Source organism: Typopeltis vanoorti, chromosome 12 (genome assembly GCF_054136105.1).
Source record: "Typopeltis vanoorti isolate ZY-2024b chromosome 12, IOZ_Tvanoo_1.0, whole genome shotgun sequence".
NCBI lineage: Eukaryota > Metazoa > Arthropoda > Arachnida > Uropygi > Thelyphonidae > Typopeltis > Typopeltis vanoorti.
Genome location: NC_143560.1, coordinates 129997476 through 130024018, shown reverse-complemented (window position 1 = coordinate 130024018; position 26543 = coordinate 129997476). Strand labels below are relative to the sequence as shown.

Sequence of the window (26543 nt, the reverse complement as noted above, 5' to 3'; positions counted from 1 at the left end):
AACATAGTTTGCTTTATAACTAGAATACTGCATAATCTGTGTTAGACTTAGTTAACAAATTTAGATTTAGTTAAGATAACTTTAACTTAGTGCTGTGTTTGTTTGAATGGGTTATTTGAAGCTTTACTTATTATTATGATTACTATTATTTCATGACACCTCCAAGGAGTACGAAGGCTCATTGAGGGAGGACACCTACACTACGACTCTCCTTCTCTACCACTACATCCACCAACTACACCGAACCTCTACCACAACCATCATCATCTACATCAATTGCTTACCACCACCACTACTAGTATTTTTTGTCTGTAAATTGCATGTGTTCTGAAGGGTCAACTTGTCTGCATGTGGCATGAAATACCCGAGTTTCTGGGAGAAAAAATCCTGCTACCTCCAGATGAAGTAGGTTAACTCACCTTCAGCTGAAAAAATTCATATAAAGATTCTTCATGTCATGACAAGTATCGAACTTAAGCCTTTTTCAATCAAAGGGTACAATGTGTTGTCAATCTTCCAATTGCACTACTTAGGCTTCTGCGTGATTATAGTTCAGCTAATGGTGCCAAATAATAATAAGACAGTTTATTAAGCAGCTAAGATGAAATTGTTTGGAAAATTTAATGTGAGGGTCTCTTTGTGAGATTTGGTAGGTTGTTGTTATGTGCCATCCAGTCGTTTTTTACTCTTGGTGATCCTGTGAACAAAGGCTCCCAATCCTACTTGGCCTCTTATCCTTTCTTTCAGTAATTGTAAGTTCATTTATGTTGTCCATCCAACTCTTTTGTGCTCTTTCTCTTCTTCTCATTCCCTCAGTCTTCACCAACATAACTGTCATCACCTCACATAATATGTCAAAAGTACAATCAACTTCTATTTAGAGATAATCGACTACAAGGAGTATTCTGTTTTTATTATTATTATTATTATTATTACATAGCACCTCCAGGGAGTCTAAAGACTCATCGAGGGAGGGCACCTACTCTACAACTCCATCACCACCAACCGCAACTACCTCCATCATATACACCAACTCCATCTACCGCCGACCACCACCACCATTAGTATTTTCACAGACAATCACAAACATCCATGACCACGGCGGGATTCAAACCCACAGCCTTTTGGATGGAGAGCGGATACGCTAACCACTCGGCCAACCAAGCCAGCATATATATATTCTCTAAAACTTTCTGTTCTTGTAATCTTGTTGTTATTCTTGTAATCCATGGGATTCTTAAGTCTCCTCCACACATATAATTCAAATGAATCAATTTTCTTTCTATCTTTCTTCTTAATAATCCAGCTTTCACACCCATACATCACCTGGAAATACCACTATTTGACAATTCTAACTTTCGTGGCCTTACTTTCCAATAGCAATACTGTCAGTGAAAACCCAGGTCAACAGAGTTGTCAGTTCTTTAGCACATTCTCTCAAAACCCTTGGCGAAATACCATCCAGTCCCACAGCTTTAGTGACATCCAGAGAACTCGGTATTTGGAACACACTCTCCTCTTATACCTCTAAACCTCGAACCTGCCCTATCCCCCTCTAGTATTAAAATCTACTTCTGCAGGATAAAATACTCCAATAGTGTTTCATTGAACAACTTCATTATGTCCTCTGCATCAATTTTTATCTCACAATGTCATTCTTCCACAATCATTTCTCCTCCTACTGGCCACGTAGCTAAATATTTCCTTTGCATTTTCTTTGGATCTTAGGGCCAATCTCTTCTCATATTCCAGTTTTGCCTTCCTTACCATACTAGTCAATCTCCTGGTCCATCTCTTATATTCTTGATGCATCTGCTCTCCACCCCTCTCATTATATCTATCCCGTAACGTCTTTTTCACCTGCAGTTCCTGATTGATATTGTTTGTCATCCACCTTACTCCAAATTGTGTCCTCTTCTTCACTCATGGAATACAGCTTTGTGGATTGCTGCTAAACTCCTTCACAATTTCTTAAGCACCAATGATATCTCGTCCTTATAATTCTGCCCCCCGTGAAACTGTCCCAAGTTGATATCTAAGACTATTATAATCACCCGCCTTATAATTTCACATACGTTCCCTTCCCTTTGATATTCCTGTATGTCTATTCATGTTTCAAGTCAAAACCACATGGTCACTCTCTCCAATTGGGGAAAGAGATGTCATCTCAGTTATAATCAGCTCTTGTGATGCTATGACCAAATCCAAAACTCTTGTACCTCTTGTTCCTTGTATTATATGTTGCCTAAGGCATTTGTCCCTTAAGAATTCTAGGAATTCCATTACTTCATTATTACATGCATTTTCCTCTTCCCAATTTGAACTGCAGTAGTTATAACAATCATTCTTCTTGCACTTGCCAAGCTCAACTGTCTCCTGGTCCCCACCCACTGTGCTCCTTGGCTTGTAGTAACACCTCACTAAATATGCTGTCTTGCCCACCTCTACCTCACACCATATGCTTTCAAAACCATTAGTGTCACTGCCCTCCAAAGCCTCCACTCTGAGAGGACATAGTCATCACTTATCATTAGCAGTACTTCAGCACTGCATTTTCCCAAAAAATGCTGTACCATGCTACTTCTATTCCTGTTATTATATCATCTTCCATCAACCACGTCTTAGAGATCCCAATAATCTTCGGACAGGCTGATGCTATCAGTGCCATCAATTCATCTCCTTTATTCTGGATATTCTTAGCTTTAGTGTAAAGCATAAAAAGGTCACTGTTTCTTTACCTATCATTATCCCCTCCAGACTCCACTGGACTGAGCATTACCTGATGTATTCCCCCCGTCTTCCAAGCACCCATTCCCACAAGAGGAATGGGTGCTTGGAAGATAGGGGAATTCTAGTTTCCCTGCACTGACATATCAACTTATTCCACCCAATCCACCCTAGGAATTCTAGTTTCCTCTGCACTGACACATCAACTCATTCAGAGAACAGCAATCTCTCTAGATGCCTACATGCTTCCTCATTCAAAGGCAAATGGTCTCTTGCATATAGTTCCTTTCTGTCCTCCAATGCCGTCTAAGAGCAGATGTTAGATGTTAATAATAATAATAATAATATCTAGAGGGATTCCAATTTAAGCATGTGCTCTACTGTTTTCTAATTCAATTCCCATTGTTGTTCGATAATTGTACTGATGATGGCTTATGATACATAATACAGAATATTTACATAATAAAACCAAAAATTTATTTTACTGTGGCATACATATTCTCTAGTTAAGTTTGAGTGTACCTGGTCTACTAGTTCTCTCTACAGATTGCTCTGAATAGGAGTACTTTAATTTGAAACATCTTGTATATATATTCTTAAAGATTACAATGCTAGCCTGGTTGGTCGAGTGGTTAGTGTGTCCACTCTCCAGTCAAGAGGCTGTGGGTTCAAATCCCACTATGGGCATGGATGCTTGTGATTGTCCTATAAACTCTGTGAGGAAAGGGAATCTGCAAACCTACCACTAATTCTAGCAGAAGACGTCACTCCTGAATTCCGGTGGAGGTATGGGAGTCACCATACAGCATTTACGGTTGTCAAATGTGAAAAGATTACATTAATATAAGTGTCAAAACACAAGAATTTTAATGTTATTAAAGTTTTATCTCAAATCATAGTTAAGTCTACACATTTAATATAATGAGTGCTACTCACTGTTCAATTTTATTGAATGAAAGAACAGTCTTCCCATTTTGGTTAACTACTTTTAAACAGTGCTTTGCCTTCTTACATTTTTCTTTGTATTCTCACTTACTTGCTATAAACTTTTGATTTTTTGTATTATGAGCTCACCTCTTGTTGCATGATGCCGATTCTTTTTAAAATTTTCCTACATACTTTTCTTTCGAGTATGATATTCAATTTCATCCTACTCAAAACTAAATGGTGATGGCTTCCTATTTCAAATTTTCTGTATACTTTTGTGTCCTGAAAGCATGATAACATCACTATCAACAATAACATAGTCAATGAGACTTTTTCTTATTTGCTGTATCTTTTCTCCATGTGAATTTATACACAACTTTATGTTGGAATGCAGTGTTACTAATGATTAGATCACACTAATAATTAGATGTCCAGAACAGAAATCCAGCAGGTACTTACAAGCTAAGGCCTTTTCTCCAAATTTTCCCAGTGCATTTCCATATGCCCGGCAATCATTTCCTCTGCTGTTTAGATCACCAAGGATCAACTTTTCCTTTACTAGTTCGTCATCTGCCATATCTAATGACTCAAAAAAAAATTCCACTTCTTTCACAACAGAACCTTCTATGAGAATGATATAGGCACAGTCAAATTTTCCATTTTTAAGTAGTGATATTAACCCACATCAACACTTTCTGTCATTCAAGATAATCATCATGTTTATTGTTGAATACTGTAGCCACTACGACATGCTTTCCTTGGTCATTCTTGCCTGAATATTACATCTTGTAGGTATTATTTTGAAGAATATCACTGGTTTTTGTCTTCTTTGTCCTGGTAACACCAATTATATTGATGTAGTACTTCTATAATTCTTCTTCCAGTTCTACTTCTCTTTCTTTGATACTTCTTATGTGTATGCCACCTGTCTTGAATTCGGTTGCTGCTGATTTGGAATTTGTTCAAGTGGCTGACTTTTCACTGTTTGTCCTGGTTTCCTGACAAAAACAGAGACCATGTTAAACTGGATGAAACTCAACTCCAGCTGGCATGGTTTCATTTTGTTGTGCCATCAATGTCTCTTAGTTTAAGCTAATGCAGAATATAATTTCTTTAGCTAAATCCCAAACTGTCAGCAAACTCTTGTCCATTCAGCATTTAGGAAGACACCTACTAATGGGATGCACCATGAAAAGGTGATGATTAGACGCTAAGTCAAAAACTCTGGTTAGTTCTCTTCATTCTTTAAAGGCTATATGGAAATATCCTCCCAGTAATCTAGCATTGATTCTTAAGTAATCCTGTGTCATGTACAAACAAACTCAACAATTTCAAGAAATCTTTGAGCTTGCATGCAAGGTATATTTATGATACAGGTATTAGTCATTACCTGAGCACATTTTGGGTCATGCACTCCTCAAATGACAGTGTACTTCAATAATAATCACAGTGAAAGTCCTGTACTTGCATTGCGATTTTATCAGTTTAATGCAGTTAAACAGATAAAAAATGGCAGAAAAGTCCAATTTTAATTCATTATTATGTATTAAGAGATGTAACAAAAAAATACAAAACAAATAAATAAAATAAAACTTGCTTTAATAACAAACATAGCCATATCACATTTGGAAGAATTGTTGGACAATGCACTCTATGAAAAAGACACCCAAATTTGATTCTCATCATGATAAGAGGACCCTTTATATATGGACTTTAAGCGTATTTATGTGTTCATTATATTTGTAATCATTCATATACAAAATGAATGATTACAAACATAATATACATATTCAAAACATAACAAGATGTAGAAAAAGGAATTAAGAACAAAAATCAAATTTTCAGATCTAAACCAATTTTCCAGCCAATGAACTGCCTCAAGTGAAACAGAAAGATCTTCTTGACTGCATCTGAAATTTGAACACTTGGTAATGTAATGATGAGTCTTGTTTTCTGCCTGTCACATGGTGGAGAGGTTCGTATTCCCCATTTGTGAAGCAATCTGCTCTGAGTGCAATGCAGCTAGTTTGTCGTATAGTTAGAAGCAAGTTTCTTGGCATATTCAACTGCAGATATCTTGATTTTAATCAAATGAATCTGGTATTTATACCATGATGAATAGGATGAAATGCAGCTTCCAATATTTTATTAAACTCTTGTTGTAAATTCCAATTTCTCCTTAAATGGAGAGATTCCATATGTCTTAGAACTGGGAGCCAAAATAAAGGCATTATTCTAATAGTATCCCCATGTAATTTGCATTGTCTCATTTAAAACTAATTAAAAGTACCAAATAATACCAACCCCCCCCCGACACAGGGATGCCCTTCAACCTTACCTCAATTATAACAATTAAGGAACTAAAGGAAACACTGAAACAAATGAAAAACAACAAAGCACCAGGCAATGATGACATCATTATTGAACTAATAAAATATGGAAGCGAGATAATATACCCTCACATCCTGAATATTCCTAATCGATTATGTATATTATTTCTGGGAAAACTCCCATGTTACTCCTCTTAATAAACTATTATAATTACGGCTATTTTGTCTGCTTCAGTTTAGGAGTGCCCCTGTTTAAATGTCATAAATTTCCCTGCCAAAAAGACTGTGATATTACTTACACAGGTTCCACCATCAGGTCTTTATGGGCAAGACTACAAGAACACTACCGTAATTGTAACATCCCTATTCCAGAACATCTAAACACTAAAAAAACGTAACATCAAAAAGAAAAATCGAATACAAAGCACAGGAAAAACAGAAATAGCTGTTCACGCCCTTGAACAAAAACATACCCTGCAGATCGACAAGGCCATCATAGTAGACAGACAAGACAATGAAACAATGCTAAGAATATCGGAAACAATAGCCATAAAATGTGACGCGAACTCTATCAACAGGCCCTACATAATCTCCGAGGTTTGGAAGCTTCACAACATAAAATTGAGGTCACAACCCCGACCAATAGGCGATAATACAAACACTTCAAAAACAGAAGCACCTACCCGACCTGACATAGCATCCACTTTTCCAATGTGTTCAGATGACGACCGAGAATAGTCGAAACGGACCGCACCCCGTCAACCCCCTTTCTCCTTCCCCCTATATAAATAATCAACCCTTTCACCTTTCCCTCACCCTACGTAATATAATACATATGTTTATATATATATTACGGGAAAAAAAAACCGGTTTTTCTAATTTAATTCTCCAAAATTGCCTACCCCCCCCTCCACATACTCAATAGTTTTCGGACATCGCATAAAGAAGAAAAGCCGCAACACCCAGAAAAAGGTATGTGTAAATTTCTCTTCCTTATGCAACATATACGTTTTGGTAAACTTACATCTACAATGCCCTAAGAATTCGTGAGTAAATAACCAATGACATTTAAACAGGGGCACTCCTAAACTGAAGCAGGCAAAATAGCCGTAATTATAATAATTCCTAATCAATGTCTAGAAGGAAAAATCCCAGACGAATGGAACAACATCAACCTAGTGTTACTGCACAAAAAAGGAAACAGAGAAGAAATAAAAAATTACTGTCCAATAAGCCTCTTACGAACATTGTATAAACTTCTCACAAAAATCATAACAAGAAGGATAACACACGTGCTTGGTATAATTGATGCCAAGCCGTAAGAAGTTCTCCTAGAATTTTTCATTTTCATTTTAGTTTTCTAAGCATTTTTCATGAATAAATATTTTATATTGGAAATATTCTGGGCATCCTCTCTAATATCATTACAGACAGCTAAATGTAAAAAACCATATTCCATTGGTGAAGAACTCATTAAGCAGTCTTTGATTGCTGCTTGTAATGAAGTATTAGGCCAGTCTGCGGCAAGTAAAATGAAAGACATCTCATTGTTGAATGATACAGTTGAAAGGCAGATATCTGATATGGCAGAAGATATAGAAATGCAACTCAGTGAAAAAATTAAAACATCGAAATTGTTTGTATTACAACTGAACGAATCTACAGATATTCAGAACAGCACACTACCAGCAGTGAAAATTTCAAAGTTTTAAATGGTTTCATTGAATAGAGAGATCTTGAATGGAAAAATTGCACTGAAGTTTATACTGACGGTAGAAATTCAGATTTAGTCACTAAAATTAAGGATATGGTGGGCAATAACTTCTTGTCAATGCATTGCTACATTCATATTCAAAACCTGGCCTCCAAAAAATGGCACTTAAGCTTAATGAAGATCTGTCTCAACCTGTTAATTTATTAATTATATAAAAAACAGTGCTTTAAATACAAGACTGTTAAAAGCATTGTGCAATGAAATGAGCTCTGATCATCAAAATCTTCTTTTCCATTTGGAAGTTCGTTGGCTGTCCTATGGTAAAGTTCTCAAGAGGTTATATGAACTCCGAAAGGAAGTTAAGCTGTTTCTAATCGATGAGAAAAGTGACCTGTCTCCCATTATTTTCGGGATAGGAAATGGGTAGCCAGGCTGACATATCTCAGCAACATATTTTCTTACATAAATGAGTTGAATTTAAAACTTCAAGGTCGAGATACAACAATATTTGGATGGAAAAATACTTGGAAAAAGATCAAATCATTCAAAACGAAACTCAAACTGTGGCTTAATATATTTTCAGAAAGAAATAATGAAATATTTCAGTCATACTCAGATTATATTATGGAAGCAGATGATTTCTATTCACAGAATCCAGTTTCAGATATTATTGCAGCCCACTTGAAGATGTTGTTCTTGTCGTTCGAAAAGTATTATCCCTAACATGATAATACATATTTTGTCTCCGAGGCAAAATATGTGAATTGTAAACCCTTTTGTTGAACACAAAGGGTTCACACCTTTGTGTTCAACAAAAGCCCTTTCCCATGAAGAAACCCTTCAACTTATTGAATTATCATCAGACAAAGGAGTGGAAAGTACGTTTAATTCTATGAGTAATTCAAAATTCTGGATATGAATGAAAAATGAATATCCAATCGAATCATTCCGGTTTTGTGACCACATTTTTATTAAAAAAAAAAAGACTGTTTATTAAAACTAAACAAGTACTAAAAAACAAACCCGACAAGTTTTGTTAGTCGGCAGACTAACATCTTCAAAGGTAAAGATAACTAACAGTTTAAAGCACAAACTATAAGAAATTATGAAAAAACAAGTTCATTTATTGGTATTATGAACATCAAAAATGTTCATTAAAAAATGGAATAACAGATCTATACAACTGTCAATGCATGTGAGCTGGAAACAACGCTATTTGATGTCGTGTTCTGTGGTTCACTTTCACTCTGTCTGAGGTCTGAATTGGGTAAATTTTTAATAAACGCTAACCAACCTTGATTTTTATTGCATCGTGTGGGAATTTTAATCATATTTTGCTGCCTCTTTGAATTTTCTTGTGAAACAGTTTTTATCAATGTAGGACATGTTTATTCTGTCCCAGAGTACATCATGCCCAGTAGAAGCTGTGTGAAATGCTAAGCCAGACTTACTTTCTCTCTTTTTTTTTGTACATCCTTTTGATGTTCGCTCATGCGGATTTCTCCCAATCTCCCCGTCTGGCCTACGTAGCAGATGCCACAGGAACAGTGAATATTATAAACTCCTGGTTTTTTCATTGGGTGATGTGGAGGTTTCGGAGGATGAAGAGATTTTGATATTTTTTCAAGTGGCAGGAAAGTCACTTTTATGATGTACTTGTAGAGAAGTTTGGCTAATTTATGTTACATTTTTGATATAAGGAAGGGTGACTGCATTCTTGAAATCTTGTTTATTTAAGTTTCTTGTAGATGCTGTATTGAGAATTATCTTAATTGTCTTAGTTTTGAAACCAAACCAAACACAAAACCGGAATGATTCGATTGAACTTCTTAACCACAGAAACCTCCGCATAATGAATATCCAAATTTACATGAAATGGCAATGAAATTTCTTCTTTGTTTTTCCACCATATATCTTTGTGAAAGTGCATTTTCTGCCATGACTGCTTAAAACGAACCAGAGGAACTGCCTGCAACTTTCTGACTGTTTCCATTTGGCTATCGCTTCAATTCATCCCAGAATTAATAAGCTAATGGACAGAAAACAGTAACAAAAGTTGTTGCTAAACTTGAAGCAGTTTGCTGAGAGTTCTCAGCAAACTGCTTCAACAACAGCCTGTATATTCAAATTTTTGGACTCCTCATGGGCCAAAACATCAGTGGACAACTAGCGGAATTGTTCTTAGCACACATAGAATCACTCCTACACTACCCTTTCCTCTTCCCCCCCCCCCCCCCCCGACATCACCTTCTATGGCAAATACGTGAAAAATATTCTATGCATTGGAGAACCAACACACATCACCACCTTACAAGCATCTCTTAACAGACTAAAATTAACCATAGAAACCGAACAGAACAAATCCATCAATTTCTTAAACCTGACATTAATCAGAACAACAAAATAGCCATGAAAATATACCACAAACCCATGCATATCAGAAACTACCTCCATTTCAACTCATACCATCCATATTCTGTTAAAAAATTGGCCATCCTATCACAATTTATAAATGCTTACAAATTTTTAACTAACCATAATTATCTGAACACAGAAATAAAAAAACTACAACAGATCTTTAAAAATCACAACTAATAAATTACGCAAACTGGACAGCAAAAACCTCAAAACAACCCAACAACCAACACAAAAGTTATCAAACTGCCATACATCCAGAACACACAAAGCCTACAAATACATTTTCAAACACACTGACTATAAACTGGTATTTACCACAAACCAAAAATTGGCAACACTTCTAAAACCCACTAAATCTCACACATACACAAAGAAATATTAGAACACCACACCATAGTCTACAAATTCCTTGCCAAAAAGACTGTGATATCAACTACACAGATTCTACTATCAGGTCTTTATGGGCAAGACTACAAGAACACTACAGGAACTACTATACTAAAAATAGAATACAAAGTACAGCAGTTCCATGCTCTTGAACAGAAATATACCCTGCAAATCACCAAGGTCATCATAATAAATAGACAAGACAACGAAACAATGCTTAGAATATCGGAAACGATAACCATAAAATGTGACGAGAACTCAATCAACGTCCACCGACCCTACATAGCATAAAAATTAGGTCACAACTCCGAATCAATAAGCGATAACCCAAGCACTTCAAAGGCAGAAACACCAAGCCGACATGACATAGCATTCACTTCCTCTATGAATTCAGATGACAACACACAAAGTCGAAACGGCTCGCACCCCGTCAACTCTCTCTCCCCGGCCTCCTTTTCCCATAAACCTTTCCTCAAAAAAACAGTTTCTATTTTCAGCCCACTCTTTCATCTCTTTCCCACCCTACAAAAAAAGTGCTCTGCCCACCCTTAAAAATAATATATGTATATTATATATATATATTGGGTTGTTGCAAATGAAATGGCTGTTGAATGACTGTCAGGTTTCTACTGGTTGCTGAAGAAAGCAAGCGCTGAGGTATATGCAATTTTTTATGTCATGTGACAGCATCACATGTGGGTGATGCAATTGTAGTATTTGTTTCATTCAATGAGCATTAAACATTGAATATTACCAACATCGAGTCAATTAAGGTTGCTATACCTTTATGAGTTCAAATTGGGAAATTCTGCAGCAGCTGCAGTAAAAAACATCAATGAAGCACTCAGTGGAGGAACAACTAATGAGAGATCCACTCACCATTGGTTTGCAAAATTTTGCTCAGGAGATTTGAGGCTACAAAACGAACCACCCCTGTGGCCATCGTCCTTCCTCCATTGATTCGAATGAATTAAAGGATTTAATCGAATCAGATCCATGACAAACTGTACAAGAGATCACCCAGACACTAAATGTACACTTCTCAACTGTTTCACAGCACTTGGCAATAATAGGAAAAGTAAGGAAGCACAACAAGTGGGTGCCTCACGAACTCACTGATGAAAACAAAGCATAGCATTTGGAAGTGTGCTCTTCTCTCTTAAGAAGTAAAGAAGAAAGGTTCCTGCAACGAATTGTGACTGTGGATGAGAAGTAGATATTCTACAACAATCATACACGTTCGTCGCAGTGGTTGGGAGTGAAAGACACTCCAGGAAGGACTCCAAAGGAGCCTCTGCATCCAATGAAGATGTTTACTGTATGGTGGTCTTCTGCTGGTGCTATTCACTATTATATTCTTTCCACGAGGCGAAATGATAAATGCAGCTCGATATTGTACAGATATGTGGCAAATGCATGACAAATTGTGCCTTAAGCAACCAGCATTTGTGAATAGACATGGAGTCCTATTGCTTCAGGATAATGCCCAACCACATACGGCAGTGTCAACCATACAGCAAATCAACAATTTGGGATACAAAATTGTGCCTCATCCTCCATACTCTCCTTTGACATTTCCCCAACAGATTACCATTTTTTGTCCAAAAAATGCTTTGCCAACGACGCATCAATTTATCGGGCAGTGGAGGACATCATCATTTCCAGAGACATTGATTTTTACAAATGTGGTATAAATGACCTTGCCACACGTTGGCAATAATGCATTGATGCTATTGGAGATTACTTTGATTAAACAGGTATTCTTCTTCTTTCTATTCTCTTCTTTTTCAATCGTCCTTAAAATTGGCCATTTCATTTGCAACAACCCAATACTATATTATATATAGTATAATATATTATATAAAAAAACCTTGTTTTTTTTTCTCAAATTTATTCTCCCACATTGCCTACCCCCCATTTCCCTTTTAACACCATAACAGTAGAAGTAGGCACATTGCAGAAAGAAGACAGGCAACAACATCCAAGAAAAGGCATGTGCAAATTTTCTTCCATTATGCTACATATATTTGTCTCTAAAATACATCTGCAATGCCCTAAGAATTCTTAAGTAAAAAAACAATGACATTAAAAAAAAGGGGCACTCCTAGACGAAAGCAGGCAAAATAGCGTTAAAAAAAAAAAAAAAATGGGAAATACCTCTCACACTTAAGATATGCAGATGGTATCTTGATAATAGCTGAAACAGCTAAAGAACTCCAAGGCATAACAGATTAACTTAATATAGAAGGTCTGAAAAAAGGGATAAAAATAAATACCGCGAAACTAAAGTAATATTGAACAAGTCAGCAATAAAATCACCCATCACCCTGTGAAATAATCAATTAGCTATTGTGGATCAATTTATCTATCTAGGACAGCTCTTTGATTTAGATAAAGGCAGTGAATCAGAAATCAATAGACAAATACGGTTTGGCATGGACAGCTTTTGGAAAACTAAGTTTCATTCTTAAGAGGGGCATTCCATTGTGCCTAAAAAGAAAAGTAAATGATCAATGCTTATTACCAGCCATGGCTTATGGTAGTGAGACCTGAAACCTAACAAAACGACTATGAAAACAAACTGAAGATTGCTCAAAGAAAATTTGACAGGAACATTCTAGGGATCTCTAATAAATTTAGTTTAATCCTTTATCCAAGTGTGAGCAAATAAAGTTTGCACCTGAAAATATCTTCAGGACTGAGGTAAGGTAGTACAACACCAGCCAACTTGTAGCAAAGGTGGCCAAGCTACCATCACTCCTATCTCAGTATCTACCATAATGCAAAACACATATCCTTGTGGATGTGTATAGTGTTATGTATTAAGGGAAGGGCCATTACCCATACCGGTTTCGACCTTCCCTTAATGCATAACATTATACATATCCACAAGGAGATGCGTTTTGCATTATGGGAGATACTGAGATAGGAGTGATGGTAGCTTGGCCACCTTTGCTACGAGTTTCCTGGTGTTGTACTACCTTACCTCAGTCCTGAAGATATTTTCAGGTGCAAACTTTGTTTGCTCACACTTGGATAAAGGATTAACTAAATTTATTATAGTCTAACCAAGTGCAAAATAAACTTTCAACATTCTAGGGATCTCTTTAAAAGATAAAATAAGAGACTCTTAGATTAGAAAGCAAACCAAGATAAATGACATTCTAACTCATATTAAGACAATGGCTAGAAAAGAAATTGAAGACCAGAAAATAGAAGTGGGTAGGTCATGTAATGAGAAGAGAGGATGGATGGTGGACCAAGGAGCTTACAAACTGGATACCAACAGAAGAAGAAACAGAGGAAAACCAAGGACTAGATGGGATGATAACCTTAGAAATTTTGACAAGAAGTGAAAGAAGTGGTCGAAAAGGGTGAAGGCCTTTGTACAGCAGTGGTCCGATCAAGGCTGAGAAAGAAGATGATGATTTAAAACTGCGTTGATTTTACTTGTATACCACCGAATAGTACTTGGTTGTCAAGTATACTAATCCCAGTGGAAATGCACGGAGAATAAATGCATATACTCCCCAGGATGTACTGGCCAGCTTGCTAAGAATATTATTCCTTCAGTTCAGTTTAGCAGCCATGTTCATAAGATGTTTATTTTATGATAAAGTTCTATCCAAAATAATGCCAAGACATTTGGAATTAGAATTGTATGGTAGAAATGTCCCATTTAAAGTAAGATTAGCCATTTTATAATTTAAATGGAAGCAGCAGGATTCTGGGGATGGGAACAGGATCTGTCCCTATCTCCATCAAAGATATTCTCAAAAAAAATCTGTTTTTACATGTTGCAATCATTACCATAGCAAACTGCCAAGAGCACATCTGGTGTTTGTGTGGGGGGAGGCTCCATAATACAAATTAAATAGCAGGGGGCAAGAACAGATATTTAACAAAAGCTTTAATTTACTCTTTTTGGTTTACTACTCACAATACCTGTTACTTTTTTAAGTGAGAGTGAGTTAGCCAATTTCATACATGGGTAGCATGGTTTTTCTCCTGGAAACAACCTGGGTTTTTCATCCTGCATACAGTCAAACTGGTCAGCATATACGTGCAATTAGCAGACAAAAATACTATTAGTAGATGGAAGACAGCATAATATATGTGTAGATTATATAATCTATAAGTGGATGATGAATGGCATTATATGTTGTAGGATGCTCTCCTGTAATGAGTTTTTGATGTAGTAAAAATAATAATAGCACAATATCAGCAAAAAAAAATAATAAATAAATAAATAAATAAAATAAATAAAATGAAATAAAAAATCCACATTTCACTTAGGTAAAAATGCCAAACAGGGAGTTTGGCTTAACTAACAACTACCTAAACATTGAAAAGAGATCCATACATGCAAACTGAAGGCAGGTTATTGTTGCAAAAACACAGAAAACTGCTTCTTTTTCCTTTTTTTTTTTTTTTTTTTTTTACAGAGATAACAAAAGAGTATTTTTACATTTTTTGAAATATGTAAGAAAATTATGATTTTCTACAGCTTAAGGAATGCAATGGGATATCATTTTTCAGCTGTATTGAGGCAAATTTTAGAAAATGCATGTAGAAAATTTTGAATGTTCACTTTCTGATTAGGGTTGTTAGAATAGGATCAATTTCCTGTCTTTTTAACACTTTTTTAACAAGTGTTAAAAAGACAAAAGCAGATACTGTAGCTTTAGTTATTCTGAAACTGTCGAAATGCTCATGGCTATTTCTTACCATACATCTTAATTTTTTTTTTTTCCCCAATACACACATGCATTAACCATATTTTTCCATGTATAAGACAATACTTTTTTCTAAAATTTTTAGACCAAAAATTGGGGATTGTCTTATACACGGGGGGGGTAATTGGTTGAGACCTGCAGTTGCCGTGGCGAAACAGCCGGTACCTTGTCTCTGCGAACAGGCTTCAGCCAATCACTAGCCTTTGGCTGATTCTGAATAAACTAATCAGAAAACTCTGAAAGCATACTCACTGGGGGAGGGAGGATAAGTTAATGCATTAACAATATTTTGAGCACTAGCCCATAAAAATGTCTGAAAATAAAAAAACAATTGTCATATTCAAAATTCAAGTTAAAAGTCATCACAAAAGAACATGGAAATAAAGCTTCAGAGTAACAGTTTGGACCTCTTCCCACTGAGTGTATGATTAGACAGTGGAGAAAACAGGAAGAACAACTACTCAAGATGCCAAAAAAGAAGAGGGCCTTAAGAGGAAAACCAGCAAAATGGCCAAACTTGGAGAGGCTTAAGACTTGGATTATGGAGCAGCGCCAGAGTGGGATATGTGTGTTAACCAAGCTGCTTATTCAATATGAGGCAAAAAGGTTTACAAGAGAAATGAACATTGTTGATTTTGCAGGAAAGGGCAAAATGGTGCTTCAAATTCATGAAGAGAGAAGGGTTGGCCATGAAAACATGAACCAAATTAGCCCAGAAAATGCCACCAGCTTATGAAGATAAAATTCAACAGTTTTACTCCTATGTCATAAAACTTCAGAAAAAATATGCTTCTGAACCAAGTCAGATTGCAACAAACATGGATGAGATGCCTCTGAATTTTGATGCACCTTCCAACAGAACTGTTGATATGAAAGGGGTCAAAACAGTGGCAATCAAAGCAAGTGGTCAAAAAGACACATTATACTGCTGTCCTTTCATGCCATGTAAATGGTACCAAACTGCCTCCTATGCTCATTTTTAAGAAGAAAACATATCTTAAAGAGAGCATACCACCTGGCATTCTTGTCCAAGTTCATGAGAACGGCTGGATGAATGAAGAGATCATGGCTATTTGGATTTGCAAAGATTTGGTCCAGAAGACCTGGAGGACTCTCGAAGAGGTCAGCTCTGCTCGTGTTTGATTAGTTCCGAGCACATTTAACAGAAAAGACAAAAAGGATTGCAGCGGATTTTCGAACACAGCTAACAGTTATTCCTGGTGGACTTACAGATCAGCTACTGCCACTAGATATTTCTATCAACAAGCTCTTCAAAGCTCCTATGAAAGAATGGATTAAATTGATGCAAAAAAGTAGGTAATAACCTGACACCGACAGGAAGAGTGAAAAAACCAACCATTACTGAGGCATCAAGCAAGAAATGTGAAATCAGCAATGCCATGGATGGAACTGAGGATGATCTCATATATATAGACAGTGACTCAAAAGACAGCAGTGATGCAGTGGAGGTTGAAGAAAGTGATATGTCTGGAATTAATAGTAATGAAGAAAATGATATGCACGGAACTGAGAGTGATGCATAATTTCTTAGTATGTATCTTAAAAATATTACCTAATTACTAAATATACTTTAAATATTTTAAAAAAATATCAAATGTGTTCTGTTTTATGTTTAAAAAATTGATTTCTTAATTTTGGGTTCATATTACACATGGAAAAATACAGTATATACCAATATTATTTTGTGGGATGCTCTGTATATCTAATTAATTAATACAGAAACATGAAAAACACTCACAGGTATTTCTCCTTGCTGATTATGTCCATCTGAATGATCCTTAAATAGTGATAATCCTATCCCACACATGATTCTCCTTTAAAAAAATTTTTTTGAAAGGTTGATATTTTTAATAGATTTTTACAACAGTTAATAATTACACACACACACACACACATTGGTGTAAACTTAAAAAAACAAACAAATGTGGTAAATTGTGTGTAAATTATTCATAACTTATTTAATAGCAATACAACACCAGACAAATTACTAAATTATAAGTATGTTTATTAACTGGCTTATATTCACTAGATTTCAAACCAGCAACATCAGAGCAAAATGTGTTATAGTTTACATGTGATGATGAGTAACTGAAACATGGTGAGTGAGTAAACATGAGTTTGAGTAAGAGAAACATTGTGCTATATAGAAGTCATTACATGACTACTATATAGCACAATAGATTTCTTGCATCTAATCCTTGGTATCCGAAGGGGGGGGGGGTATCCAAAGCATGCTCTGCCACTTCACAGTTCAGTTGATTACTAAGAACGATAAGGGTAATACAGCCATACTTGTTAAGGTTAGGAGAATACTTCATAGGCATTACTGACTCTAAAAATGGCTTCTCTGACATGTAATGACTTCTATATAGCACAATGGATTTTTTCCATATAATCCTGTGTGAAGGGATGTCCAAAACATGATCTGCCACTCCATAGTTCATTACTTAGTTGATTACTAAGGATGATAAGGGTAACGCTACTATTAACATGGAAAAAAAGAAAAAAAAAAGCAGGATCTTCTAGAGGACAAGTTCTACACATACCAGCCACTGAATTAGAAATTTTTATTTAATAGAATTTTGGACCTCCTTTGGCCCGATTTACAGCACATGTGGTTTGGCAGAGATTCCATGAGGTGTTCGACTGCATCTACATGCAAGGTGTTCACCAGACAATCCTTTAAGTGGCTCAGATCTGGTGGAAGAGGACTTTGCTCCAGGATCATGTTTTCTAACATGCCTAATATATTCTCAATGGGGGATCCGATAATCCTAGCTTTGTGTTGCCAGAGAAGATGGGGAGGTCACTGTCATGCTCACTGAACCACTGCTGAACAATTCTTATGCGATGACCAGTAGCATTGTCATTTATGAATGATCCGTCACCTGTTGGATAAAAAGTCAACACTGCAGGATGAACTGGACTGACAACAATTCAGATATTCCTTGGAGGACACCTGACTTCCAAGCAATATCAAGAGACCCATTCCATACCAACAGAACATGTCCCATACCATCACACCAACTCCAGAACCTTGAATTGTGTTTACAAGGCAAACTGCATTCATTGAATCATGGGGCTCCTACCAAACTCTCTACTTACCATTGATACTGTGATTCATGAATTTTTTGTCTTTCAGTGTCCAGTTATGGTGTTCCTGATACTGCTGTAGATAAACTTTCCAATTCCTCACAAAAATCAGTAGTTTCTACATAGGCATATGGCTGCCAATACCAATACTCTTCAATTCCCTGTGCATAGTTCGATGTATGGACTGGGTAAACGCCCTTCATTAAATGCTTTGGTCAATTGCTGCACTGTTTGTCCATACAAGCCTTCTCAGACGACAGTAATCTCATTCCTGACTAACTACCTTATGGCTACAGTTATGCCATTTATACAAGAAATGTGAATTATTTTTCCACTGATTAAACAGATGAGTTATCTCATCTTTTGAAAAAACCAATCAGCTCTGGTGTTTTTAAAATCGTGGCTCCTGTCAGATGGGCACACACAATATGCCCTTTATTGGTCTCCAAATGATCCCTTTTGTTTTTTTCCCATTGTGATCAACACTACTGATGATTACTGACCAGCATCATTCTTAAATAGTTGCCTAGAACATGTGGTGATGCATATGGCCAAGTATTTTGCATATACGTTGTGTCAGTAATGTTCACGTACATTTGTAAAAAGGATTCTAATTCAGTGGTCAGCATGTGTACTTATCAAATCATAGATCGAGGCATATGGCTGCCAATACCGATCCTCTTTAATTCCCAGCGCATAGTTCAATGTATGAGTAAACAGCCTTCATTAAATGAAGGCCGTTTCCCCTTCCATCCACTGTCTCAAAAGAAAAATGTTAATAAATTACTGAAAATAATTTACTTCTTGGCAAAAGAAATCATTAACAAATTAAACCAGTTCGTGTTAAATCATCCCATGTTTATATGGAACACTTAAAATCCAATACTTCTGAACAGTTGATATTATAGAGATTTTAACTTATAAACTTACTCAACAGTTAGCTAAGTCACTTACTCCCATCACTGGTAACTCCTCTACTTCTGTCATAATAACTAGTAAAAAACCACATCCTTTAAATATGCAGACATAATAGTTAGTTCTGATAACACTTTCTTATTTGCTAATGTAGCACTCACAGACACTCCTGATTTAATAAAGTTCAATTTCCCTCTTATCTTTGAATTATTCAAATTTACTATGTATGCATCATCGTAAATTCCTGACATGTACCCTAAAGGGGTGTACAGGATATGAGAGTACTACATGAAAAATTTACATCATTACTAACTTCCTATCTACAATTTTCCTCCAAATCAGTCTGTTACTTGTCAAGACTCCAACATTATCAGATCTTATATTTCTGTCGTGTAAGACACTTTGTACCGTATCAATCCACCTATATCTTGGTCTTCCTCTGGGTTGTTTTGCTGCCAACCTGGCAGTGAACACTTATTTTGCTAATCTTTCCTTGCCCATTCTGTATAAGTGACCATACCACCTGAGATTAGCTCTGCTAATGCATTCCTGGATGCTGACAATGTCAAGTTCTTTCGTAATATTCTCGTTTTTAATATGATATTGCCATTGATGCCATCTGTTCACGCCTATAATCTTTCTCAGGACTCTCATATCTGTGGTCTCTAGTCTTTGGTCAAGTGTTTTACTTCTGACCCAGCTCTCAGATCCATAAGTAAAAATTGGTTTGAACACAGTCTTGTATTACAGCTAATTTAGTGTTCCGACTAATTTCTCTCTTATTCCATATGAATTTATTCAATTGACTTCCCACCATACCAGCTTTGTTGATTCTGTTGTCTATTTCCATATTTAATTTACCACCTTAACTAAAAATTGTAATGCTTTTACGATTTTTAAATCGTAAAAACATTATGATTTTTAGTTTCCGCTGCAAGTAGCTGAAATGTTTTACTTGTTCCACAGGTTCTCTGTTCACAACAGTTGACATTTTCAACGATTCTGCCTTTTTTCATTGTCTTTGCCTTTTTAATGCTGACCTTCATACCATATCAATTACAACATTTATTCAATTTAGTCAGGGAATCTTGCAAACTTGTAGCGGATTTATTTAGAAGTATAACATCATCCTCATAAAGCAAAGAGCTGACATTCACATCTCCAATTCTGATATCATGTTTAATACCACTTTCCTTCATAATGTGATCCATATAGATAATGAATAACACAAGGGATAATGTACATCCTTGTCTCACACCAGATTTAACATTAAAACATCTTCCTGTACTTCCTTCAAATCTAACTGCTGACTTACAACTCAAATAAAGACTAAGTACTGCTTGATATAATGCCCCATTGACTCCATATAACTGTATATGTGACACCATATAAGTGCATTGAATAGCTTTTCTCTTGGCACCTTGTCGTATGCCTTTTCCAGATCGACAAAACTTAAATACAGATCTCTGTTATATTCCCATGCTTTCTTGACTATTTCTCGTAAAGTGAAGATCTGATCCTAACAGCCTCTATTTGGCCTGAATTCACTTGTTCTTTATCACTCTTTTCTTCCGCAATTCTTCTCAAGTATACTTGCATAGATCTTGCCAGGAACACTCAGTAGGGAAATGCCTCTGTAATTCTCAAATTCAGTTTTATTTCCCTTTTTTAGAGCTCCAATCATCGAGAATTTGTCCCTCTGTCCAGGTCTCTGAACTATGCAGTGTAGCCACTGTAAGACCTTTATACCACCATACTTCAGCATTTCTGGTCGAATATTATCCACTCCTGCTGCCTTTCCGCATTTCAAGCCTTTGATGGCTTTTTCTACTTCAAGTATGGATATGTATTCCTGACTGTATGCCTGTTGAGTGTTTTTTTACCACCGTGCTATCACTGCTTGTTTCATCTAGCAATTTTTCAAAGTAATTACTCCATACTTCAAGGATATCTTTTTCTCCCATTTTCATGTCACCTTTATCATCTCTAACTCCTTTTACAGCACTCTTTCCTCCATTTCTAAGCTTCTTCAACAACCTCCAGAATATCTTACCACCTTCTTGATATTTACTTTCTATATTCTTGCCAAAGTCCTCTCATGACTTTTTGTTTAGCTAGTCTTACACAGTGTTTTGCTTTCTTACATTTGTCTCTGTATTCTCTAAGAGCAAAAGCTGACTTATTTGCCAGGAATGTTTGATATGCTTTCTTCTTTTCCTTCACTGCCTCTTTAACTTCCTGTGTCCACAATGGAGTTCTGATTTTTCTATTCTTGCAGACTATCTCACCACATGCCTCTCTGGCTGAATCAATCAAGGTTTTCTTCAAGGCTTGCCATTGAATCTCCAAGGTTTGGTCCCTGTTCTCAGACTCTTTCATTTTTTCTTCAATAATCTTTGTGTATTTTAGTATACAGTTCATATTTGAGAGCTGCTCAACTTTTATGCGCTTTAAAACTTTCTTACATGTTATTCTTTTCAATATGAAATTCAATTTTATCCTGCTCAAGACTAAATAGTGATCTCTTCCAATTTCAAATCCTCTGTACACTCTGGTATCCTGTGCAATACTATCAACAATAACAAAGTGAATGAGACTTTTCTTATTCCTTGCCTCTTCTCTCCATGTGAATTTGTGCACATTTTTATGTTGGAACATCATGTTAGTAATAACCAGTCCATGTCCTGAGCAGAAATCCAACAGGTATTTGTCATTATTATTGACTTTGCTCTTTTGGCCAAATTTTGTTATAGCTTTGGTGATAATTATAAAAGTTTTTTTTTTTTAACATTTATGTTACAATAAATTACATACATGAGAAACATTTTTTAATTATCAAATACATTTTTAATTATACTAATCCAATATACATACAGCAGAAACAAAAATCGTGAAATATAAATTTTTAATAATAATAAAAAAAAGCTTAATGAGAGGAATAAAATTTAGCAGAGCTCCAACCACATGGTTTGAACTATTTGAATTCAAACTTTTAATGTAATGATTTTGAACCAAGCAGTAGGAATGGAACTTGATTATGCCATCAATTACACATAGTTTTAATGGAAGTCAGTTGATACATGCCTAAAGACACATTTTGTTTAATACTTCCTTGAGGATATTTTAGTTTTTGAAAAATTAATTACTGAACAGATCTACACTTGCCTGTGACAACACTAAGAAAAACATAAAAGTAAAAAAAAGTAATCAAAATTTAAAAATATAAAATAAAATAAAAAATTGCCTTGTATCACCTAAACACCTTTTGGATGTTCTTAGGATATGCCCACCACACTTTGGAAAACACCAATTTAGCACATCATGAAGTGTATGAAGCCTCGGAGAACATAAGAAATATATTTATTACCATTCTATGGCAAGTCAGGATTGGCAGAGCACATTTTGGAAATCCCTTCATACAGGACTAGATGGATGAAAACCAATGTGCTATATAAATAGAAGTCATTGCAGGTCATTGGGACTATTTTTAGAGTCAATAATAGTTACGAAGCATTCTCCTAACCTAAACTAATATAGCTGCAATGATCTGCCAAAAATTTGGGAGACAGTCATCTTAAGATCAGCTCCTAGACATCTGTAATAACTTCCTTTTATACAACATTAGAGGGAGCCCCATTAGGGTTTAGATCTATCCAGTACACTGAAAACCCAAGTTTTATTTTTTGTTCATCATTCATTTTACAAATATGTCCAAATAATTGTAACTTCCATCCATTGTATGGCTTTCTGCATTAGATTTTTTTCTGGCTATTTCTTACAGTCTCCGTTGCTCAGATGGTTTTGGCAAAGCCCACTGGTTGGAAAGACCTGTGCCTACAGGTATTTTCAGGAGTGCAGCTCTGCGAAACTGGCCAACATCATTCCCCCACTTTTTTTTATTATTTTTATTATTATTTGACACCTCCAAGGAGTCCGAAAACTCATCGAGAGAGGGCACCTGCTCTACAGCTGTATCTCCACCACTCAATCCACCAACTGACCGCAACTACACTAACGCCATCCATCACCAGTTTTTCCAAAAGCTTTCCCTAAGGATCTTCAGGTGTTCAAAATTTGTTGTTTAATATGTGGATGCTTGGAGGGGATTTGAGGACAGAAAGGAATTGTATGCGAGCGACCACTTGTATTTGAATGAAGAAGGAAGTAGGCATCTGAAGAGATTGCTGTTCTGAACAAGTCAGTGTGTAATACAGGGAAACTAGAATGCCCAGGATGGACGGTAACTGGGGTGGTCTCTTGTAGGAATGGGAACTTGGGAGAAGGGGGACAACATCAGGTAACACAGAGCCCAGTGGAGTCTAGAGGGGATAATGTTGGATATAGAAACAGTGGCATTTTTATGCTTTACACTAATGCCAGGAGTATCTGGAATAAAGGAGAGGAATTGGTAGTGCTGATAGCATTAGCCTGGCCAAAGATTACTGGGATCAGAGAGATGTGGTTGACAGAAGAGGATATAATAACAGGAATAGAACTAGTAGGGTACAGCATTTTTCGGCAGGATAGGAAGGGAAAGCATGGAGTACTGCTTATGATAAGTAACGACTTATGCCCTCTAAGAGTGGAGGCTTTGGAAGGCAGTGACAATAATGATTTTGAAAGCACATGATGTGAGGTAGAGGTTGACAAGACAGGATACTTAGTGGGGTGTTGCTACAAACCAAGGAGTACAGAGGGTGGAGACCAGGATATGTTAAGCCAGTTAGGCTTGGCAAGTGCAAGAAGAATGATTGTTCTGGAGATTTTAACTATAGCAGTAGAAATTGGGGAGAGGAAGATACAAGTAGCAATAAGGGAATGGAATTTCTAGAATTCTTGAGGAAAAATGTCTTACTTAACAAGTAATAGAGGGAACAAGAGGTTCAAGAGTTTTGGATTTGATCATAGCATCAGAAGAGTTGATAATAACTGAGATGACATCTCTCCCACCAGTTGGAGTGAGTGACCATATGGTTTTGACTTGGAAGATGAATAGACATGCAGGACTATCAAAGAGACAGGAATGTATGTGGAATTATGAGATGTGATTATAATAGTCTTACACATCAACTTGGGGAAGTTTCCTAGAGGGAGGAATTGGAAGGTCGGGATATCATTAGTGCTTGGGAAATTGTGAAGGAATAATTGTTAGCAGCAATAGTAAGCTGTATTCCACAAGTAAAGAAGAGGACCCATTTTGTATTAAAGTGGATGACAAACAAGATTAAACAGGTACTGCATGTGAAAAAGAGGCTATGGAAGAGATAAGGAGACAGGTGAAGAGCAGATGCATGAAGAATAAAAGACACAGGCCAGGAGAGTGACTAGTATGGTAAGAAAGGCGAAACTGGAATATGAGAAGAGATTGGCCTTAAGATCCAAAGAAAATCCTAGGGAATGTTTTAGGTATGCGGCCAGCAGGAGGAGAAATGATTGTGGAAGAATGACGTGAGATAAAAATGGGAATAGAGTGATAGATCCTGAGGAAGTAGTAGAATTGTTCAATGAACACTTTATTGGAGTACTTCATCCTGGAGGTGTAAATTTTAATACTACAGGGATAGGACAGGTTCGAGGTTTAGAGGTTCAGCAGGAGAGTGCCTTCCAAATACTGAGTATTCTGCATGTTAGTAAAACTGTCAGACTGGATGGTATTTCACCATGTGTTTTGAGAGAATATGCAAAAGAACTGACATCTCCTTTGACCTGGCTTTTCAATGAAAGTCTGGCTACAAGAAAAGTGCCCAGGGAATGGAAGGAAGGTAAGATAGTGCCATTGTATAAGGGTGGAAGCAGGCTGGAAGCGTGTAATTATAGGCCAGTTTGTGTGTCATCAGTAGTTGTCAAGATCTTGGAGTTTAGTGAAGGACCGTATACAACATTGGGCAGATGAGTGTAATGTTACCTGTGGGAGTCAACATGGATTTGTTAAGGGATGGTCTTGTTTTAGTAATATGCTAGCCTTTTATAATAAAGTTACAACAGGAGCAGATAAGAGGGAAAGCATATACTGCCACATGATAAATTGATATTTAAGTTGCAGCACATAGATATGGATGTCAGAATGGTCAACTAGATTCAGGATTGGCTGTCTGATAGGCATCAGAGAGTTGTATATGGTGGGGCAGTTTAAAGGAGGCAGAGGGTTCCAAGTGGGGGTCCCACAGGGGGTACCGGGACCTATATTCTTTAACCTTTATATCAATGACACTGTCAGTGAATTGCAGGGGATATGCAGTTGTTTGCAGATGATGTGAAGTTGGGAATGGTTATTAGTAATAGTGCAGATGTGGTAGCCCTGCAAGAGAATTTGAATAAGCTAGAGACAGATGGGAAAATAAATGAGGTTGTCGGTTCAATGCAGCAAATAAAATCTTGAGGTTTCGGACACATCGATGGAACGCTGCATTCTCTATTGGAGGAGCTGTACTGGAGAAAGTAGATGAGATAAGAGATCTGGGGTTCATGATTGAGAGGAACCTGAAATTCAGGGAATATATAGTAAAAGTGGTGAAAGTAACACAGTGGATCGCTGCAATAATGAGAAAGATGCTGATCTGCAGGGATAAAAATGTTATTATTCTGTTGTATGAGACCCTCATCAGACCACACTTAGACTACTGTTCTCAGATTTGGTTCCAGGATTTAAAGGGGATAAATTAACTGTGTGGGGGTGCTTAAGGGTCAAAGCTGTATAACTGAGAGGAGACCTCCACATTGTCTTTAAAGGAATGTGTAGAACCTACCAGGAATTCTGACCTAATGTCCAATCCTCAACTTCTCATGGTGCACCCTGTTGGGTATCTACTTTGATACTGAACGAACGAGGATGGGCTAGCAATTTGGGATTTAGCCGACCAAATTGTATTCTTATTGGTTAAACCAAAATAAAAAATGATGGTACGACATGACAAAATTTCACGCCAGCTGGGGCGTCGCCCGGTTAAACAAGGCCCCAGTTGTTTTCGCCAGGGAACCAGGGCAAACAGCGAAAAGTCAGCTACTGGAACAAATCTGAAAACAAACCCCAACTCAACATCACCAGAATTAAAGATCGGTACTATCAACATAAGAAGCCTGAAGGGCAAAGAAATGGAGCTAGCTGAGGAATTAGATAAGCACCAGATCGACATAATAGGGATGACTGAAACAAAAAAGACAAAAACTGGTAAGATCTTTCTGAGCAGTAAATACAAAATGTTATATTCAGGAAATGACAATCAACGAAAAGAAGGTGTAGCCATAGTATTCAACACAAAATACGAGGCTAATCTA

At 36.6% G+C, this 26543-nt stretch overlaps 1 protein-coding gene across 4 annotated transcripts in view; it reads right to left on the bottom strand.

Annotated features, from left to right (window-relative positions):
• LOC150101225 (asparagine synthetase domain-containing protein 1) overlaps positions 1–26543 on the bottom strand; it is a 311734-nt gene that overhangs the window by 262558 nt on the left and 22633 nt on the right. For all 4 annotated transcript variants that reach the window (XR_016549180.1, XM_090402011.1, XM_090402013.1 and 1 more), the window contains exon 2: positions 16999–17074. Coding sequence is in view for 3 of the 4 variants with exons in the window: in XM_090402011.1 (XP_090258137.1) it covers positions 16999–17067 (69 nt within the window). In the remaining variant the exon portion in view is untranslated. The remainder of the gene's footprint in view (positions 1–16998; positions 17075–26543) is intronic.